The 19068-nt window shown below is 35.8% G+C and overlaps 1 protein-coding gene across 1 annotated transcript; it reads right to left on the bottom strand.

Annotated features, from left to right (window-relative positions):
- Nucleotides 1-629: 629 nt before the first annotated feature.
- LOC140155369 (interleukin-18 receptor 1-like) lies at nt 630-16665 on the bottom strand. Its single transcript, XM_072178187.1, has 8 exons — nt 16496-16665; nt 11645-11820; nt 10645-10765; nt 8839-9106; nt 7061-7200; nt 6405-6566; nt 4234-4386; nt 630-2917 (listed from the first exon to the last, which is right to left on the bottom strand). The coding sequence occupies exons 1-8, from the start codon at nt 16608-16610 to the stop codon at nt 2298-2300; spliced, it is 1755 nt and encodes a 584-aa protein (XP_072034288.1). The 5' UTR covers nt 16611-16665; the 3' UTR covers nt 630-2297.
- Between the last annotated feature and the right edge of the window lie 2403 nt (nt 16666-19068).

Here is a 19068-nt window from a genome sequence, read left to right as displayed (position 1 = left end):
AAAGAGCTATATCAATGAAATTTTGTCAGTGCAATCACTGATCCCTATGTACACTATGGTGAAAAAATGGTCTCATAAGTATGTTTACTTCTTTTACAGGTGGCGCTAGATGCCAATGTCACTGTTGCTTTTTGGAAAAGGAATATTTATTTCATCACAAATTTTCTGGGCACTGTAACCCTTAAAATGGAACTTAATCATGCTACATGTCTCAATTTTCTCCATTTTACTGGTTATGCGGTTACATAGGCAGGTACTGACATCTAGCGCCTGTAAACAAAGTAAACATACTTATGAGACCATTTTTGCACCATAGGGCCAAAAAAAACAATTGTTGTGTTGCCCTCAAGTGGAAAAATGGGAAATTTGGGTAGGACGGTCGGATCCCGGATTTTTTTTCTTTCTTTTTTACATTTTTTTAAACCTTCAGTTTTTAAAAATCCCCTCAAATATTAAATAATGCTTGTTCAATTAGGGGACATTTGTCAATTTTGACTTCTGGATACCTGTTAGACAACAATTAAAGACTAGTCTCACAATAAAATATTAATTTTAAGTGAAAAACATTGAGTTTTTGAACAAATCTGTAAAAATCATCATTCAAAAAAAAAAAAAAAAACAAAATTTAGGGTAGGACGGTTGAGGGCAACACAACAATATTTTTTTTTGGCCTAGTGTACATAAGGACCAGTGATTGCACTGACAAAATTTTATTGATATAGCTCTTTCATTTCAGGGCGATTTCAAAAACTTTTTGATACCCCCTTGTACATCATTAATATATTCTTGTTCATTGATTGGTTAAAAGTGGATCACATGACCGAAAAATAGTACAGTACAATAGTACATCAGTACTCCCATCCATAAATATTACATGTACCTCTTAGCCGTAAATAGTCTTTTCAATGTCCCGGATGAGCCATAAATATATAGTACCTCCAAGCCGTAACAATTGTCTTCAACAATGTCTTCTGTATACACACATCCGATGTAACGGAACAATTAACGCGCGAGCAACTACCATAGCATGATTTCGCGCTGCTGTCATTGGTTAGCCCGATTTTATCCTGTTCAATTTCTTTTTGAAGAACAAAACATATAAGTTATGCTCAAATTGGTTGTGCTGTTCACTCAGTATAGAAGCTGGAGAGTACAAATGTTGAATTTGTACTCTCCAGCTGTTGAATTTTTGACCAATCAATGAACTAAGAATATATTAATGGAGTATATAATAAAACCAATCTATACTGCCTTTTTTCAAGGTTCTGGTTAAAACTATGATCCCTTGTTGAGATGTTGAGATTTTCCTGAGGGCGTATAGTACTATTGATCTCACCTTGGGCGTATAATAGTTTTAACCAGAACCTCCCAAGGAATATTTTGGTATAGCTTTTAACCAGATCAGAGCAATTTTGAGTTTTGACCCCTGTATAACCTTTGACTTCATATTTATTGCTCAAGGGTGCCATCATCTGCCATGCTATTTTTTGACCTTTCAACATGTTAAGCATCAACCTTAACCCCATGAGAACTACCTGGCTATTGATCAAAAAGGAGTTTTCATTATCAATTGGACCAATCGGCAACATTGTAAGAATAATTTCACCACACAAAAAAATTGGGGTGAATTATTTGCAAAACTCCATTCTGATTGGTGATTAAAATGAAGATATCATGTAATTGACCAATCAGAGGCAATGTTAGATTGGTAGTGCTCATGGGGTTAAACAAGAAAATGTTAGTCATAAGCAACTATACACTCAAGAGAAAAGAACAAAAGGCATCTACTCGACAATCTCCCATTGTGCAGTTAGAATTAATAGGTACATTTTCACGGGAAAATTTTCTGGACTCGTGACACCCATGGGCGCAGACATATTAGCATTATGGAATGTGACCCCGAGCACAGCGGGTGGTCTTCCAATGTATTTGAATAGGAAGAATTCCTTCTTTGATGCAAAATAAATAACTTGTCGCATGTTAAAAATATCATGGTAAGAGTTTCCGTAGACAAATATTTTTTTCCATAGGTAGATATTTTTGAAATTACGTTTTGATGATATTGTGAAGAAATTAAGATTGCATGATATTCAATAAATTTGCAATACACAAATTTCTATCAAAATTGCGGCCAAGAATACTATTCCAATTCAAAATTACTAAGACTTGAATAGCGAGGTCACCGCCGGGGGTCAGTGATCAGGCTCGAGGTTACACTTACATTGATACGCATTGGTCATGTGTCCAGAAAATTTTCCCGTGACAATATACCCATTAATGTTGACTGTTGTAAAACCCTATGTTAGAACTGGATACAATCCAACTGATTTACTGTGTTGCTGTGGAACTTCACCATTACTTGTCTCTGGCACTGTTGCCATATTGATCATATCAGTACTTGATTCAGAATTCAGATTGGGATAGATTGAGGTCTGGCCATTTTGAAAGCTTATTGAAGTTGAAAATGACGGTCTCTCCTCATGAGATATCATATCAACTTGGCTCATACTTGTATTGTACTCCAGAGATGATTTAGGTCGAGGAGGCATCCGAAGCATCAATTCTTTACAAAATAATTCCTTCTTTTTATCCATCTTTTTATCCACTGTTTTAACCCTTTTCGTATTAGTTTGTTTTTCAGATGTGGACTCGGATTGTCTTTCAATTTCTGGCCATTTCAAGCAGTGTGCATTGTTCATAATATGTTTCAATAACTTGATATCATTTGTATCACCTGTAAGTGAGTCTTCTACTTCCTTAAAAACAATTGGAATAATTTGCTTCTTGCAGCTTTCTACTTGATCCATCATGACTTTGATATCGTAATTTCCAGTTGATGATGTGATATACGAAGGCGACACAACAAGAATGCAACGGCGACATGTATCAAGAGATTTGACTATCTCCTCTGCTATATCTGAAATGACATAAAATAATTAATGGTAATAAAATTAGCAAAGTGCATACAGAACTAACTTAAAAGTAGCATTGTGCAAAGTATCTGAAATAAATGGATAATTTTTTTCTCTATACCTACTTTTGCTACCCATCAGTATACCAATTTTCAAAATGCACTCAATTGGGCACATTGAAAACCTACCCATCAATATACCAAAATCGCTGAAAAGGTACCCCAAAACCATGGCAAATCCCTGTATACCTTCACCCAGGGAGAACCCCCCCCTCAATTCTATTCAAATGGGATATAACAGATTTCTCTTCAAAATGAACAGATGTCTGTTCAAAATGAACAGATTTCTGTTCATAACGAACAGATTTCTGTTCAAAACGAACAGATTTCTGTTCAAAACGAACAGATTTCTGTTCAAAATGAACAGATTTCTGTTCAAAATGACAAGAAACTTGAAAACTGTTTTGTTCACTCTCTTTAGTTTCATTATGTCAAATTGGTCCAGTAAATGTGACAGATTATTTGAAAGTGACAGTATCAACTTAATTAAGAATATAAGTTCATTTTCTCTGTGTGCACCTAACATATCTAGGATGGTGATATATTGTCATTGGGTATATGTCAGGGGCATATGGGAAGGGGGTCTGTGCCAATAAAATAAATTATTAAATTTGTAAGTGGCTCTCAAGATCATGCCAAAACGCTATAAAGTTGTGTTGCCACTTAGCCTAATTGCAAAAGATATATACTTTGACCAGTCGTCTTAGGGCATTTAAATAAAGGCACTTAATTTAATGCCCACGTGACCAGATGGGCACTGACATTACAGCGTCTAGACAGGATGTCTGGAAAAGTGACCTTTGGCACAGCGGGTGGTCTTCCTGTGTATTTCAATTGGAAACGCAGGATGCATGTCCAAATTTTCTAGCAAATTTGTCCTTTTTTTGCAACTTTGTTGTATTATTGTAAGAGTTTCCTTCGATAACTTTTTTTTCCGTCGACCAAAACTTTCAAAATTTAGTTCTTGAAAACATACTAAAAAACAGAACCCCCGTATGTATAATTAAGTTGCCTATTAAATTTTCAGCAATTTTGATGTTATTTGTCTGAAAAATTCCTATCTCTTAGCATTGTAGCACATCTACTGATCACTTGGTGGTCTTGGTATGGCGGTGCCCATGGGTCACGTGGGCATTAAATTTAGTGCCTTTTATTTAATACCCTATGGTAACTGTTGACAATTCTGTATCCCAGGTCAAAGGTTTCTGGAAACGTCCCTTGGTATTTCTTTTTTTCATTTCTTTTCATACAGGGCTACTTACGTGTGCCAGGTATATGATGTATATCTCTGATAACTACTCTATATTGTTGGCCCTCTAGTTTCACTTTCAACACGTTGATTACAAAGTTGAGGTCCTGTTCAGATTGGCCGTAATCGCTATGGTAGGATATGTATGCATCAGTCTCCTTATTGTCTGAATTACAGAAAGAGGATAATAGAAAATATATTTGAAAGGGCAAATAGGTTATTCATTCATGCATATACTCAGCAAAAAATTTTTATAAAATGTTATATGTGTTTTGGTTTTGGCCAAAACATTTTAATAGTATTATAAATGTTGGGTTATATATATCTTAGGTTTTATAAGAAAAAGCACTATATCAACATTTTTAAAATGTCAAAATATCATTGTAAAATATTTTTGGGCAAACACTTTGTAAAATATTTTTCCGATATTTACAAACCATTATTAACCTTAACGCCCAGGCCTATTTTGGTGAGGGGGACCGGCTTTGGACCTGGGACCTCTTTGGTGCCAGACATGCGCACTGCCATACCTTGTCATAGGGCGGCCAAGCTTTCCATGCCCATATGACTGTTTGCATGATGATGCAATCGCATGCATCATATGGGATACCCGTGCTAGCAGATGCTCTGTGAATTGAGTTTTTTGATGTTTGGTACAGTTAGGGTTAACCAAGTTTTTCAGCTAATTTTCGAAAATGTATTTTAATGTTATCAAAACATTTTATAGTTTTATACCCTTTATAATAACCCAACATTTTAAACATTTCATCAACTGCATTCTCACTCCCACTGTGCCTTAATGGCCAATCATATTAATTGTGTCTCGATTTTATATTAAAATATTATTACGAGAGAAATCACATAAATTAGCATACTTAAATGGCATGGTTTAAAGCCACTATATGTGACGTGTCATGTCAAAAGGAGACACTTTTGGGCAGGTTATCTATTATGAGGTTTTTACATATCTTAAATAAAGAGATATTTTGCTCCACAACACCGTTTTCCCCAATAAAATCGGACATTTCTAAGCGAATATATTGAGTTTGTAAGTTATGGTATTATGAAATTGGAAATTGAGATATCGGCCTTTGAAAATATTATTGACAATGTTGAGAGTAGGAATTACCTTGAAAAATTTCAAGGTAAAAAAACAAACCCAAATAGTGAAAAAATCACCCCGATCCTGCCCAAAAGTGTCTCCTTTTGACATGACACGTCACATATATACAATCTTTTACCAAAACCAAAAACCCAAAATATAACCTGTATGAAATGTTTTGTGTTTGCTGGGATGACGGTTTAACTAATAGAAAATTATGAATTCTTCACTACCTTTTAACACATACATATACGGTGTGTCATAAGTCTGTTCCTCCCCCCATAAGAAAACCACTTTCAGATGCTTTAAATTAAACTTACACAATTAATTTGATATTAATTTGTTACTGGTTATTGTTTTAGATTAATTAAAATGTCACTTAGCAATTTATTTGAAGTTGTTGTCTCTTTATGGTCGATAACCTCCGAAGGTATGCAAACCTCAGTCAGTATTGCTTTTCCATTGAAATCTGAGGTTTGCAGATCTTTGAATCTGTCAACACATACAAAATTAGCTCTACAAATGTAGAACAACGGCCGACATATTTTTTTCTTTGCAATGCGCCTTTGGACTCATTGTAGCTAGTAGCCCAAAGGCAAATGAACAGAGGGGGTACTTCCATATTGATGCTACGCTCCATGGGAAGTCGGAATATAGGCGGAACGGACTTTCGACACACGGTATATATAGGAACTTGATTTAGTGGTGTGATCCCCAACATGCCCCCTGAAAAAACAATTCTGGCACCGCCATTGCCTCAATGTCAGATACAAAACACAATATTAAAAGGGCATTTCATGATCCACAGCATCATCCCCACTTTCCTAAAAAAAAGTTTTTGAGATTTTTATACCACTGGAAACCTATGGCTATACATGAACGTTTATGTACAAAAAATTTCTTGCAGATTAATTCGTTTCGCAAAAAATATCTTGAAATTTGAATTGCGTTCTGGTACACCAGACCGAAATTACAACACATTGTCTATGGAGCAGCAGTGTAATATACATAATCATGCATAACTTGCATAAGAGGATGCTAGGATCACGAAATACTCCTTTAATATATTTATATATTCTTACCATTTTTCCCTTCCTTGCTGAAATTGTCTTTCCAGAATAGCTTGATATCAACCTGTTTTTTGTAGTAGACTATTCCAAGTAAGCCAATAATTGCAATTAATACTGCAATGCCTATTAATACTTCTGTTACACCATTTCTGTCATCCCTTGGTGGCGCCGGATCTGAAAAATATGATAAATGCCTAAACTTTGGAAAATAGAGAATAGAGATGGTGTTTTTTTCATGATCATGAGTTGCAGTACACCTTAAAAATCAAAATTATTTGATATCAGAAAGACATTCCTCATATTCAGAATACTTTTGATATGTCTGATGTTCTCGCATGCCCCATAAAAAATACTGTGCAAATGTTGCTGTCTGATTCCTTAAACTACTTGTGCAATCACCACAGAATTTAAAGATACACTTACTTTCGATAAGTGCCTAAACTTTGGAAAATATTTCAGAATAGAGATGGTGTTTTTTTCATGATCATGAGTTGCAGTACACCTTAAAAATCAAAATTATTTGATATCAGAAAGACATTCCTCATATTCAGAATACTTTTGATATGTCCGAGGTTCTCTCATGCTCCACAAGAAATACTGTGCAAATGTTGCTGTCTGATCCCTTAAACCACTTGTGCAATCACCACAGAATTTAAAGATACACTTACTTTCTGTTAACGATATGTAGTACAGTCTGTTATCATCAAAAAGAATACTAAAGAACACCCTATATTCACCAAATGCCTCCTGTGATATGTTCCTTAGGTACAGTGTGGTGTTATACACCCAGAGTGGATCACCCGCTGGCCTGTATACAGAGAGCAAGACAGAGAGGGGTGCAAGGAGAATCAAAAGTTTTCAGGCATAAGGGTTCTTGGCTGTCCTGTATGTAGAACCCTCATCAGAGAAAAGGGTTCTTGAAAATTTAAAGAGCTAAAAATGGTTCTTTCTGGCCTTTCCAGAACCCTTTTCAAGTCTAAAATGGTTCTTTTGACTTTCCAGAACCCTTTTCAGGTCTGAGATGGTTCTTTTGACTTTCCAGAACCCTTTTCAGGTCTGAGATGGTTCGTTCTCATCTTTGTAGAACCATTTAACCCTGTGAGAACTACCTGCCGCTAGGCCAAAAAGAAGTTTTCATTATCAATTGGACCAATCAGCAACATTGTTAGAATAATTTCACCACACAAAAAAATTGGGGTGGATTATTTGCCAAGCTCCATTCTGATTGGTGATTAAAATGAAGATATCATGTAATTGACCAATCAGAGGCAATGTTAGATCATCAGGTAGTGCTCAAGGGGTTAAGGTCCACGTGCGGGACAGCTCAAGAACCATTTTAGGTTCTACACAGAACCATTTTTTAAAGAATGTCTGGTATATTCTTATTTGTCAGGAAAACTCAACTACTGATGGTAAGGAATTTTCTTATAACAAACACATAAAATTAGCACCAATGATAATTAATACATACAATCAAAACAGTTCAGTAATTGCAATATGTTTATAATTTTGTGTGACCATATAAGGAAGGTTTTATTTCAAACTCGTCATCAGTGAAGCAATTCTGGAAAAAGTATAAACAACATCTTATGCAAAACTATTCCTAATTGTTTACAGTCTTTCATTCATGTGTACCGCACCAATATATTGTTCACTAATTTCATTAATTTACTTTCAATAATTAGTTTTTGATATGTGCATTTTTGTTTTTTTCTTTGTTTTTCCTTAAATGTTAACATAGGATATGTCGTTGATAGACATGACAGTTGGTTGGTTGGACTCGGCATTTTTGTTGTCTACCAACCTGCTGTCATGTCAAATAATTGCCATATACCTGAACGTATCAAGGGGTTACAGAGCTACAGGCCTTTGGGCCTCAACTGTAATTCCTTCACTCATCGTTGTTTTATGTATTTCCATAGTTTATTATATGTATTATTATCTATATCTTTATAATGTATTATTCTTATGTATTATTCTTGTATCATGTAATGAGTGAAAAGATAATAATAAATCTATCTATCTATCTATCTATCTAATGGTGACCCACAGGTCAAATTGCTAGAATGGTACATTAAACACAACAAACAGACACAATGCAATTTGCAGGCAGCAACTTAATCAGCGCCAATATTGCAACATTGAAACAAACAACTATACAAACATCCAATCCAATCCAACCCCATCCCCCAGTAGGCAATGAGGATAAAGTGCCTTGCCTAAGGACACAACACGTTGGCACGAGTGGGGCTCCTCATATTAAGGAGCTCCTCATATTAAGGAATATTTGCACCGGAGTGGCCTACTTTTTGACATGCACCTGTATATGCAAACCATGAGGACACCCCTATGTATATGCAAACCATGAGGACACAATCAAACATCAATACCGTTTGAAACAAAAATGTTATTATGTGCTATTGATTACGTGATTTGTAAGACTTACATTTCTGTTTTAACACCTTCTCTTTCAACTACCTCATCATAGTCAGTAGTTACATCTGGATCATCTTCAATTTCCTCATGAAATGCGGATAATGTGAGAAAATCACCACCTGTTCCATTTTGTTTTTCCCAATATGTACCTACTCCCTGCCATGGGTTTGTTGTTCCGACGGAATATTCACAGTAAAACATGACCGTGTCACCTATGTCAGCAGACGTGTTTCTGCAGTGTGGATGTGACAATGGCACTAATCCCTCTGAATTTAGTTCTGTGGATTTAAATGAATACAGCTTTTTGTTTAACTAAAGTCTCGGCAGTCATTTATATGTGGGATGTAAAACTAAACTACACCAGTAGCATAGCCAGCGGGAAAAGGCAGGGTGCAGATTTCCCCCTTGACAAAAAATGAAAGAGAAACGTGCCACTCAGACAAAAAATGACAAAGAAAATCAGGCACTCGACTTTGAAAGTGACGGGGATGTGCAGTTCGAAACTAGGGGTCTTTCGGCGAGAGCCTAGACACAGGGGGTCTTTCAGTGACAAGGCCCCCATAAGGGGGTCTTTCCATGAGACTGGGGAAAATCTTACCAAAAAGGGGGTCATTCAGTGAGACTGGAAAAAATTTGGGGTCAAAATATAAAAGTTTGAAAAATTTGAAGAAAAATAATGGAAAAAACGGGGTCATTCAGTGAGAGATTATCAGAAATTTTCTCAAAATTTTAAAAAAAAGGGGGTCTTTTGGTGACAGAAAAACAAAAAAGGGGGTTATTGGGTGAGAGGTAGTTCAGTAAAATAAAAAACGGGTTCATTTGGTGAAAGGCAGTTGAAAAATGGGGGTCATTGTAGCCGCACAGCTCTGTCACCCATTTTAGTGAGTGCCCCCCACCCACCGGGCTCCCATTACCCAGCAAACACAAAAATGTTTTAAAAATGTTTTAAATAAGTTATATTTTGGCTTTTGGTTTAGGTAAAAACGTTTTAATAACATTAAAATGTCGGGTTATATAAAGGTCATGAAAAGCGTTTTAAAAGCGTTTTGTATGAAAACACACTACAACAATATTTTTAAAATGTTTTCAAAATGGTATTGTAAACTATTTTTGCAAACATTTTTTGCCGAATATTTTGTCAACACTTAAATAACATTATGTTAAAATATTTGCAGCCAGCAAACATAGAAATGTTCTTAAGATGTTTTGTTCAAAACGTTTTAATAACATTTAAATGTCGTAAAAGGTCATGAAAACGTTTTTAAAACGTTATTGCAAATATTTCGGGCAAACATTTTTCGCAAAATATTTTTTCAACCCCAAAATAACATTCTGTTTAGAATGTTTGGTATCAAGTTTTCAAAAATGTTTTTGGAATGTTATTAAAATGTTTTTATACCCTTTATATAACCCAACATTTAAACGTTTTCTGTAAAACATTTTGTGTTTGCTGGGAAGTAGATTATCAAAAAATGTTTTTCAATGTTATGAAAACGTTTTATACCCTTAATATACCCTTTATATAACCCGACATTTAAACGTTTTCTGACAACCTTTTATAACCTTATGCTAATGATGTCGAAAACGTTTTGTGTTTGCTGGGTATATAGTCAAGATGCATGGGGTATAGTATAATGGGCTATTCCAGTTGAAATCCACACACCCTGTATGGCAGACATGACCTTAATCTTCCACACAGGGAGTGTAGATTTGAAATGGAGACACCCATCCATTTAACATTCAATCTCCTTGGAGATTAATGTCATGTCTAGCTTCCACAGTGGGTGTATGGATTTCAACTGGAATAGCCCAATACCTAAGACTTGTACCAATATGGTGCGTGGTTCTAATGACTCCTTGGCCTGCGATGCTTTACATGTGTAATACCGTGTATCTTCTAGTCTGGCATTTTGTAGTACTAGCACCTGCTTGTCATCCTGTATATATAACAAATCCCATATCATTATGTTATACAGGCTATTTCTAACTGCATTTTAGGCACAGAGGCATATCGACCGGGGAAGGTGGGGGAAAATTCAGAATATTTTCATGTATAGGCATGTGCCGTTACTTTTTAAGCACTATAAAATAATTATAAGGATTGAGTTTAAGGTCTATCTACCATCTACGAGCTGCATTAGAGTTTGTTGAATACTTTCATGAGAGTTACAAATTGCACTCCTTATTAGAGTATGATCATAAATCCCTCTCCAAGAAGCTTGAGGTACATTTTAGGAGAGGTATAAATCACACTTCAAGAAGCATTCTTCTATATTTCTGACAAGTATTAATCTTTTATTTGACCTTTGACCCCCTTATTCAATTTACCATTTTTGAAGAGAACCCTTGTAAAATTGAAGAGATACCTTGTAAGTCCCCCTCTGAAGAGGAATCTATTCATTTTGATAAGTTTTTTTAAGAGTGCACTGGCAGGCAAAGTTTATAGGGACTGCAAAGTTATCTCAGTGACCAAAACTGCTTAGCTTTACAGGACAATTTATTGTACTCTATTTGGCTATTCCATTTAAAATTCACACTACCCCAGATTTAGTTAAAGTCTTCTAAAGAGGGAGTATGAGTTTCAAATAGAATAGACTTGGGTAACTTTCATTTGATATACTTACTCCTGTTGTGGAAGGTAAAACCATAATACAGGGGGAGTATGGGTTTCAAAATGATTAATCCTGACCAATTACATTTGAAAAACATACTCCCCCTGTGGAAGATATTTCCAAAATCTTCCACAGAGGTAGTATGGATTTCAACTGGAATAGCCAATTTTGGCACTTTTTGGCTGAAAATCCTAATTCACTTACCTCAAATTCAATGTAGCCAGCCTCTTCCTCAATTGGTTTTCCTGTCTGGTTGTCAATCCACTCCAATGTACAAAAGTTTACCACCTCACAGCGCACACGCACCAATCCACCTTCATTTACTAATTCATGATTAGTCCATTCTGATAGGTTTTTCTTCACATAATCCAATTTGTTATCTGAAAATATTAGGAAATAAAAAGTACATTAAAGCCCCATTCAGTGATTCCAGCAAAAGTGTACAATTTTTTTTAAATAAATTGCTTAAAAGTGAAGGATAAGCCATTCAAATTGTCATTTGGTATTTTTAAGAAATGAAAATTTGGCAAAAAAACCAAGAAAACAGCAGTATTGACGAAGTTGAAGCCCCATTCAAATACATGTAGCTAATTTATATACTGTCAGTATATAAATTACAGATTCATGTAAATGCCTTATTTTGTCTCAAATACACAGCTTTCGGCTAAACCACTAGCAGACTATGCTAGCCAGTGGCGTAGATTTCTTCCTGACATTGGGGGGATGGGGTTGGAAAAAAATTCTTGAAGTATAGTAAATCCAGCATCTTTTAGCGAAAGAATAAGTTTATGGTACAAATGGGCGCGAGGCGTGTGAAAAATATTGCCATTTTGAAGCTTAAAGGGGCATTTCGTGATCCACAGCCTCATCCCCCACTTTTCCCAAAAAAGTTGAGATTTTTACACCACGGATACCTCTGGCTACATAATGTTTATGTACCAAATATTTCTTGCAGATTAATTCGGTTAGCAAAAATATCGCCAAATTTGAATTTCGTTCTGGTGCACCAGAACGAAATTACAACACATTGTCTATGGAGCAGTGTAATACACATAATCATGCATAACTCGCAAACGCATAAAATCGGAATCAACTGAAATTTTGGAAATAAGCTTTTTTCGTGGATATCTACTGACAAATGTCATAAAAAAAGGATGCTAGGATCACGAAATCCTCCTTTAACTGTTGAAATATGGCATGAAATAAAGTGGAATAAATGCGTGCGAAAATTTGCACTTTGGGGGCTAAAATGCCCAAATATGAGGTTAATTTGGTCAAAAACCCACATACAGGCGTCAACATTGGGGGGATGATTGTATGGACCATCCCCCTGGCAAAATATTGGGGGGATTTATTGGGGGCTATTGTGGTTGTGGGTTGGTGTCCCTATCGCCAATGTGTTGTGCATTGGGTAAGGTGCTTTACTTTACTTGCCTCACACCACGGTACCCAGTTGTAATGGGGAGCTTGTTGGAGCAAAATGATCCTGATGTAGGGGAGAGCGGGGAGTGTTCGCCCTATATTTTTCTGACCAACCTAGCGATGTCAATTTTAAGGTTAGGGATTACCTGATTAGCCCATGTGAAAGCTCTATGTCTTAGCTATATACGGCCACAATCCCAGAACTATAGGCCTTACAATAGCAACAGGATAGAGCAAACAAAAAAGTTTTGCAAAGTGGCGAACTTGCCCCATATTGGGGCAGGTTACAGCCCATATATAAGGGGGGTAAGTTCACCCTAATCACAAAAAAGGTTTAAACATTGCATAACAATAACATATTAAATGCAAACATTTAGATCTATTTAGCAAGAGTATACAGGGCATTCATTCTCTTCTAGGGAGTCACTAAATTGTTGCAGGGGTTGGGTCAGGGTAAAATGTAGTGGTCCAAAGTGAGCTTAAACTTATCATGTTTACAACTTCGGGGAGATAGGACATAAACGGTGGTATGAGTAATACTGATACCACATAACTTTAAAACACATGCTTTTCAGTAGTTTTACCTTGTTTAATGGTATAATTATAAATATTTTGCATAATACACTGATGGGGCAGGTCCGCCCTCCAGTTTGGGGTAAGTCCGCCCGGGGAGGATATAGGGCGAACATGCCCCATCCTCAAAAGGGCGAACGTGCCCCTTGTGCACATTTTTTGTATTTTCTTCAGGGTATGCATAATACAAATCGAATAAGGAGTTTATAATTGCATTAAATCTTTGACAAATCACATATGTTCCCAATACAGATTGTCATTAAAACCATCTGTATTTATGTATCAATGATAATACAACATTATTATTGCAAGAAAAAAAATTCGTTTTGGTGTAATTTTTTTGTTTTGGCTGCAGTTCGATGAACACGTCCCTATATGTCGCGTAGCTAATATGAGAAGTTTATAATGACATATGTCACCTAATTTTGCCATCACCAAATTCCCCGATAGCCGTAGTGCTGAGAAACAAGGGGTGGGCGAACCTGCCCCTAGGGCGAACACTCCCAGCTCATCCCTATCTCAGTAGCTAACTATTACAAACTTTGGGGTTCCCAAAAATCATTCCCAAAGTTCAGGTTTTGTTGTAGTTTTTTGTTTGTTTGTTTGTTTGTTTTGTTTTGTTATTTTAATCATTAAATCACACTCTCACATGCATACCATGAAATCATAGGCACAAAATGGAAAGTTGAATACCTGAATTTGTAATTAACAATTCCCTCAAAATAATGTTCACATTTATTCATATCTATTTTTAGGTTAACAACTTCTGCAATAATATAATATTCATTAACCTTGTAAATATTCTAGTAATGGTTACCATGCCACAAAGTCAAGGTTTTGACACATTATTTAATTGTTTCCTGTAATTAAAATTACTTCCTTCCTACTATTTCCAAACAAATATTTCACGAACATCCTCGTAACACTAAGAATATTTTTAAATCCTCAAAACACAAAAAAACATTTCACAAACATCCTTGCAATGCCAAAAAATATTTTCAACTTCACTGCAACACAAAAAAATATTTTAAAACTAAAACATGCAAAAATATTTGGAGCATCCTCATTTTAATATTTATGACCTCCTGAATATGCTAATTAGCCATGCCTACCTCATTAATATGCAAACTGGAACTGACCTGATCTCATCAATATTCATAAGCTCATGTATATTCATAAATGTCGGAAAGGCTAAAATCAGTATTACTATACTCATGGGCTTAAACATTATGTGTACTCTCTAAATGCAAAAGAGTGTAAAACCACTCCATGATTTCCCCACTCTCATCAGAAAGAGCTGTATGAGTAAAACATTCTTTTGGAGTGGGCAACACTCTCTAGAAAGTGTGAACATTCACTGATGAAAAAAGTAACATTGCTCACTTTTTAAATGTAATATTGACCAGTGTCGTAGCCAGGGGCAGGTGGGCAGAGTGCCCCCTCCCCACAGAAAGTTTTTAAGGACAATGGGGAATGGTAAAGAGCAAAATGTCTTTAAAATGACCAAAAATGGGACACAAAATTGACAAATGGGGATGAAAATCAGGCTTCCCAGGGGCCCCTAAATGGGAAAGCAAATCTGGCATTGTCCCCTAAATGGGGACAAACATTTGGCTTTACCCCCTCACACCAAAATCCTGACTACACCACTGATATTGATCATACTATGTTGACAAGCAAACATGATAAGCAAATGACAAAGCAGCAACTGAGGGGTCCTGACCCCTCAAAACTCAATCTCATCCCTCCAATACTGGAATTTATAAAGAAACGTTCATTAGGCCTAAACAGTTTGCTTTGAATTAAATACGAAATTCATATGACTCCAATAGTACTTACTGTGGAAGTTTCAACACTATGTCCTTTTTGTCCTTATTGGAGTAGAACTATGAATTTTATGTTTAATTTTCAATTAACACTCCTCATGAACATGTTCAGTATAACATTCTATATAAATGTATCCTTTTCAAAATAAAATTAATTAGTTTCCTAGATAGCAGACCCAATTATAAAAGAAATGATTGAAGTTAGACACTACTCAAAGAAATTAAGGATCTGATGAAATATTAGCATAAATATTTATCATTAAAGGCCTGTATGCAGCAATTTGCTCATTTGGAAAATCTTAAAATTCCATTTTTTTGCACCTAAGTTAGAACCATAGAAGCAGGCCCGTAGCCAGTTTTTTTTTTTTTTTATGTGGGGGTGCTGATTTGGAAAAAGTGGGGGGGGCAATTTGTGAAAAGTTGACTTTCTTCCCCAAATTTGGACCTTTTTTTACCAAAAAAAAAAACCCTGATATTTTGGCTCGCTATGCTCACAAATTCTTAAATTTTGTGACTTTTGGTATACTTTTGCAAATTTGGGTGGGGGTCGTCGCACCCCCTGCATAGAAGTGCTGACATAGCGTGCTAGTGGGTTTCAGGCTTTCATTTCCAAAGAATGACAATTTTAATGACTTATCCTTCCCTTTTAAAGGAGGATTTCGTGATCCTAGCATCCTCTTTTTATGACATTATTCAGTAGATATCCACGAAAAAAGCTTATTTCCAAAATGTCAGTTGATTCCGATTTTGCGTTTGCGAGTTATATACGATTATGTGTATTACACTGCTCCATAGACGATGAGTTGTAATTTCGTTCTGGTGCACCAGAACGAAATTCAAATTTAGCGATATTTTTGCTAAAGCAATTAATCTGCAAGAAATATTTGGTACATAAACATTATGTATAGCCAGAGGTATCCAGTGGTGTAAAAATCTCAACTTTTTTTGGGAAAAGTGGGGGGATGAGGCTGTGGATCACGAAATGCCCCTTTAAGCAATATTACACAATTTTAATTTTCTAAACATTTTCGCTGGGATCACTGAATCATTTTAATCCTGTAAATCAGATACTAAAAGGCATCATTTCATTAAGTAATTACTTTCATGCTACAATGAGAAAAGAACAAGATAAAATCAAGATGGTCAGATTCTGATCCACTTGATTAATTTTTTTTGGAGTAGTGTAGGCTATAGTACACATAACTTACCGTCCCCCTTTTTCTGAGGTACTCACCTGGTGTGGGGTTGTGTAGTTTACCACCATCACACAAATCACTACCTCTAATCCTCATTCCACTGACACACAGTGATAGGAATATCACACAACACACTATTCTTTCCACCATCATTTTGTTGGCAGCTGAAGTGAAGTTGTACTGAGAAATATCTCTCTTGTGCCACTGAGCCCACTGTTGCTGAGCGAAATCCTGTGTACAGGTTAAAAGGGAAATGTACATTCATCAAAGTCATCACTGAATGTGAGTCAGTGCTATATAGTGGTAAGGCAATTATACCAATGGTTTTGTGCCCGCCCACTTCAATAACACTGTGTGGAACTGGAAACTTGGATAGGGAATAGTGAGAAAATTTTTCTGAATCAAAATTTAATGAGGATTTCGAAAATATTTGGTGGTTCTTTTTCAGGGAAATCTTGATTTGATATAATATAGGCTACATTTTATCAGGAACTGTACTCAAATAAATATGTCAGCATAATGTTAGATCATTTATTTTGATGTAAGCAATGATCCCAGGCACCGATACACTGCAAATATGGGCACATACATGTATTTCCCATATATTTGGTTTAATATCAATATGTTTGCAGCCTAAATTAGTGGGCAAATATTTCACCAAATGTTGGGCATATTCTGAATTGGTTCAATGACATTTTGATTTTGAAATTATTCACATGCCATGTATTATAAGTATGGTCTGCCAACAATTGCTTGCCCGGTTGTCCCCCCCCTTTCAACATGCAAAAATCTTTTACCCCTTTTGACATGCCAAAAATCTTTGCCCCCCCTCAACATGCCAAACTTTTTGCCCCCCCCCTCCCTTTACACATGGCGAATTTGGGGAACCCCAATTTAAAACAAGAAATTGTCTATAATCATATGTGATGCAATTAATGCATATTTGCAAGTTTTGTAACATGTTACGTTTCTACACCCTTTTTTTAAGGGGCAATATAGAAACGGTGCCCAAATAGGCCTATCTGTGGCCAAATTGCTTGCCCTCCTTTCAGAATTATGTTATTATTGCACCACCCCTTGTTTAATAGACCCAACATTGTTCAATATTGCAGTGTATTTGCATTTGCATAACCAATTTCAGGTTGATAATGGAGAATTTCTAGGACATTTTACAAAAAAAATTTTTTTTAAAGGCAGGAAAAAAGAAAGACCAGCAGAAAGATTGAAAGGGGGAAGGAACAGAAGAAAATTAGAACAAAATATAGGAAAAACAACAATGAAGGGAAAAAGAATAATCATGGTAATAAGCCAGTTCTTATTTTATTTTATAATTGAAAGATATGAATACTTCAATTGATTTCAATGATTCAACAACCAAATGATGTTTTTAATAGTTTTTTTTTAATCAGGACTTCTACCAGGAAGTAGATTTAGTGGTCTTGGGCAAGCCAGATACATGAAGAAGTATGCAATTACATAACAAAGGCTTAAACAACCATCCAAAATGCAATTATAATTCTCAACTTTGGCAAAAAAACAACTTTCTTCTTCAGTTCCCGTTTTGGTGGTTAGTTTATAATTGGATATTACTGGGATATGGTTTAATGCCCTATAGCTGCCTTTAGCATATTAACCTTTTTAACCTCTTGGCACTTATGAATCCCAACCTTGAATTGAATCATTGTACTGCATTTCCCCTCCAAGTTCCTCCATTCCCCAGTTAGTTTTTGCCAAAAGGGGAAGTACTGTTAGGGGAAGTGTAGCTGTTGGGTAGCTCCAGCTACACACTTATTCTTGGAATCCATGAGTCAAATAAAACAAATTACAAAGTTTGGATGAACAGCAAGTCATGTTACAAAATAGTACATAATTTGATCATATCTACCCAAGGAAATGAGGCAAATGTTCTTTCACAAAAGATCACAATGTTAATTGTTGATTAATAAGTCTATATTATTTCATGAGATATTAATAATTTAACAGAAGTATAAGAAATGAAACAAAAATACCTTATTTTTGGTATGAAAAAAACACCTTTGGCAAAAATGGGGAAAAATAAATGTGACGTGTCATGTCAAAAGGAGACACTTTTGGGCAGGTTATCAATTGTGAGGTTTTTACATATCTTAAATATAGAGATATTTTGCTCCACAGTGCCGTTTCCCCAATGAAATCGGACATTCCTAAGCGAAGATATTGAGTTCGTAAGTTATGGTATTATAAAATTGGAAATTGAGATATCGACCTTTAAAAATATTATTGACAATGTTGAGAGTAGGAATTACCTTGAGAAATGTCTCAAAAATACAAGATGCCAGTTATATTCCGGTCTGAAACTATCAGACAATATTTTTTACATTAATAACATCACAAATTCGCAACAAACCCAAATTGTGAAAAAATCACCCCCGGCAGATTTTTGGCTATTTCTCCATTTACGATCCTGCCCAAAAGTGTCTCCTTTTGACATGACACGTCACAAATAACCAAAAATCTATCTATACTAATAAAATAATAAGCGGTCTCTGTCTGTCCGGCTATGCGTTCCGCCGTGCTGCGACGCATCGATCCGATATTTGGGACATGGGTAGGTGCGGGAAAAGCATGTTGA

Source organism: Amphiura filiformis, chromosome 6 (genome assembly GCF_039555335.1).
Source record: "Amphiura filiformis chromosome 6, Afil_fr2py, whole genome shotgun sequence".
Classification (NCBI taxonomy): Eukaryota; Metazoa; Echinodermata; class Ophiuroidea; order Amphilepidida; family Amphiuridae; genus Amphiura; species Amphiura filiformis.
This window is presented reverse-complemented; position numbering and strand designations above follow the sequence as displayed.

Excerpts from the sequence above, each read along its gene's own strand:
- LOC140155369 (XM_072178187.1), bottom strand. The coding sequence starts at position 16,610 with ATGATGGTGGAAAGAATAGTGTGTTGTGTGATATTCCTATCACTGTGT. Across the intron at positions 10,766-11,644 it reads CTGGCTACATTGAATTTGAG|GATGACAAGCAGGTGCTAGT; the intron begins GTAAGTGAATTA and ends TTATATATACAG. Across the intron at positions 6,567-7,060 it reads CTACATATCGTTAACAGAAA|ATCCGGCGCCACCAAGGGAT; the intron begins GTAAGTGTATCT and ends CATATTTTTCAG.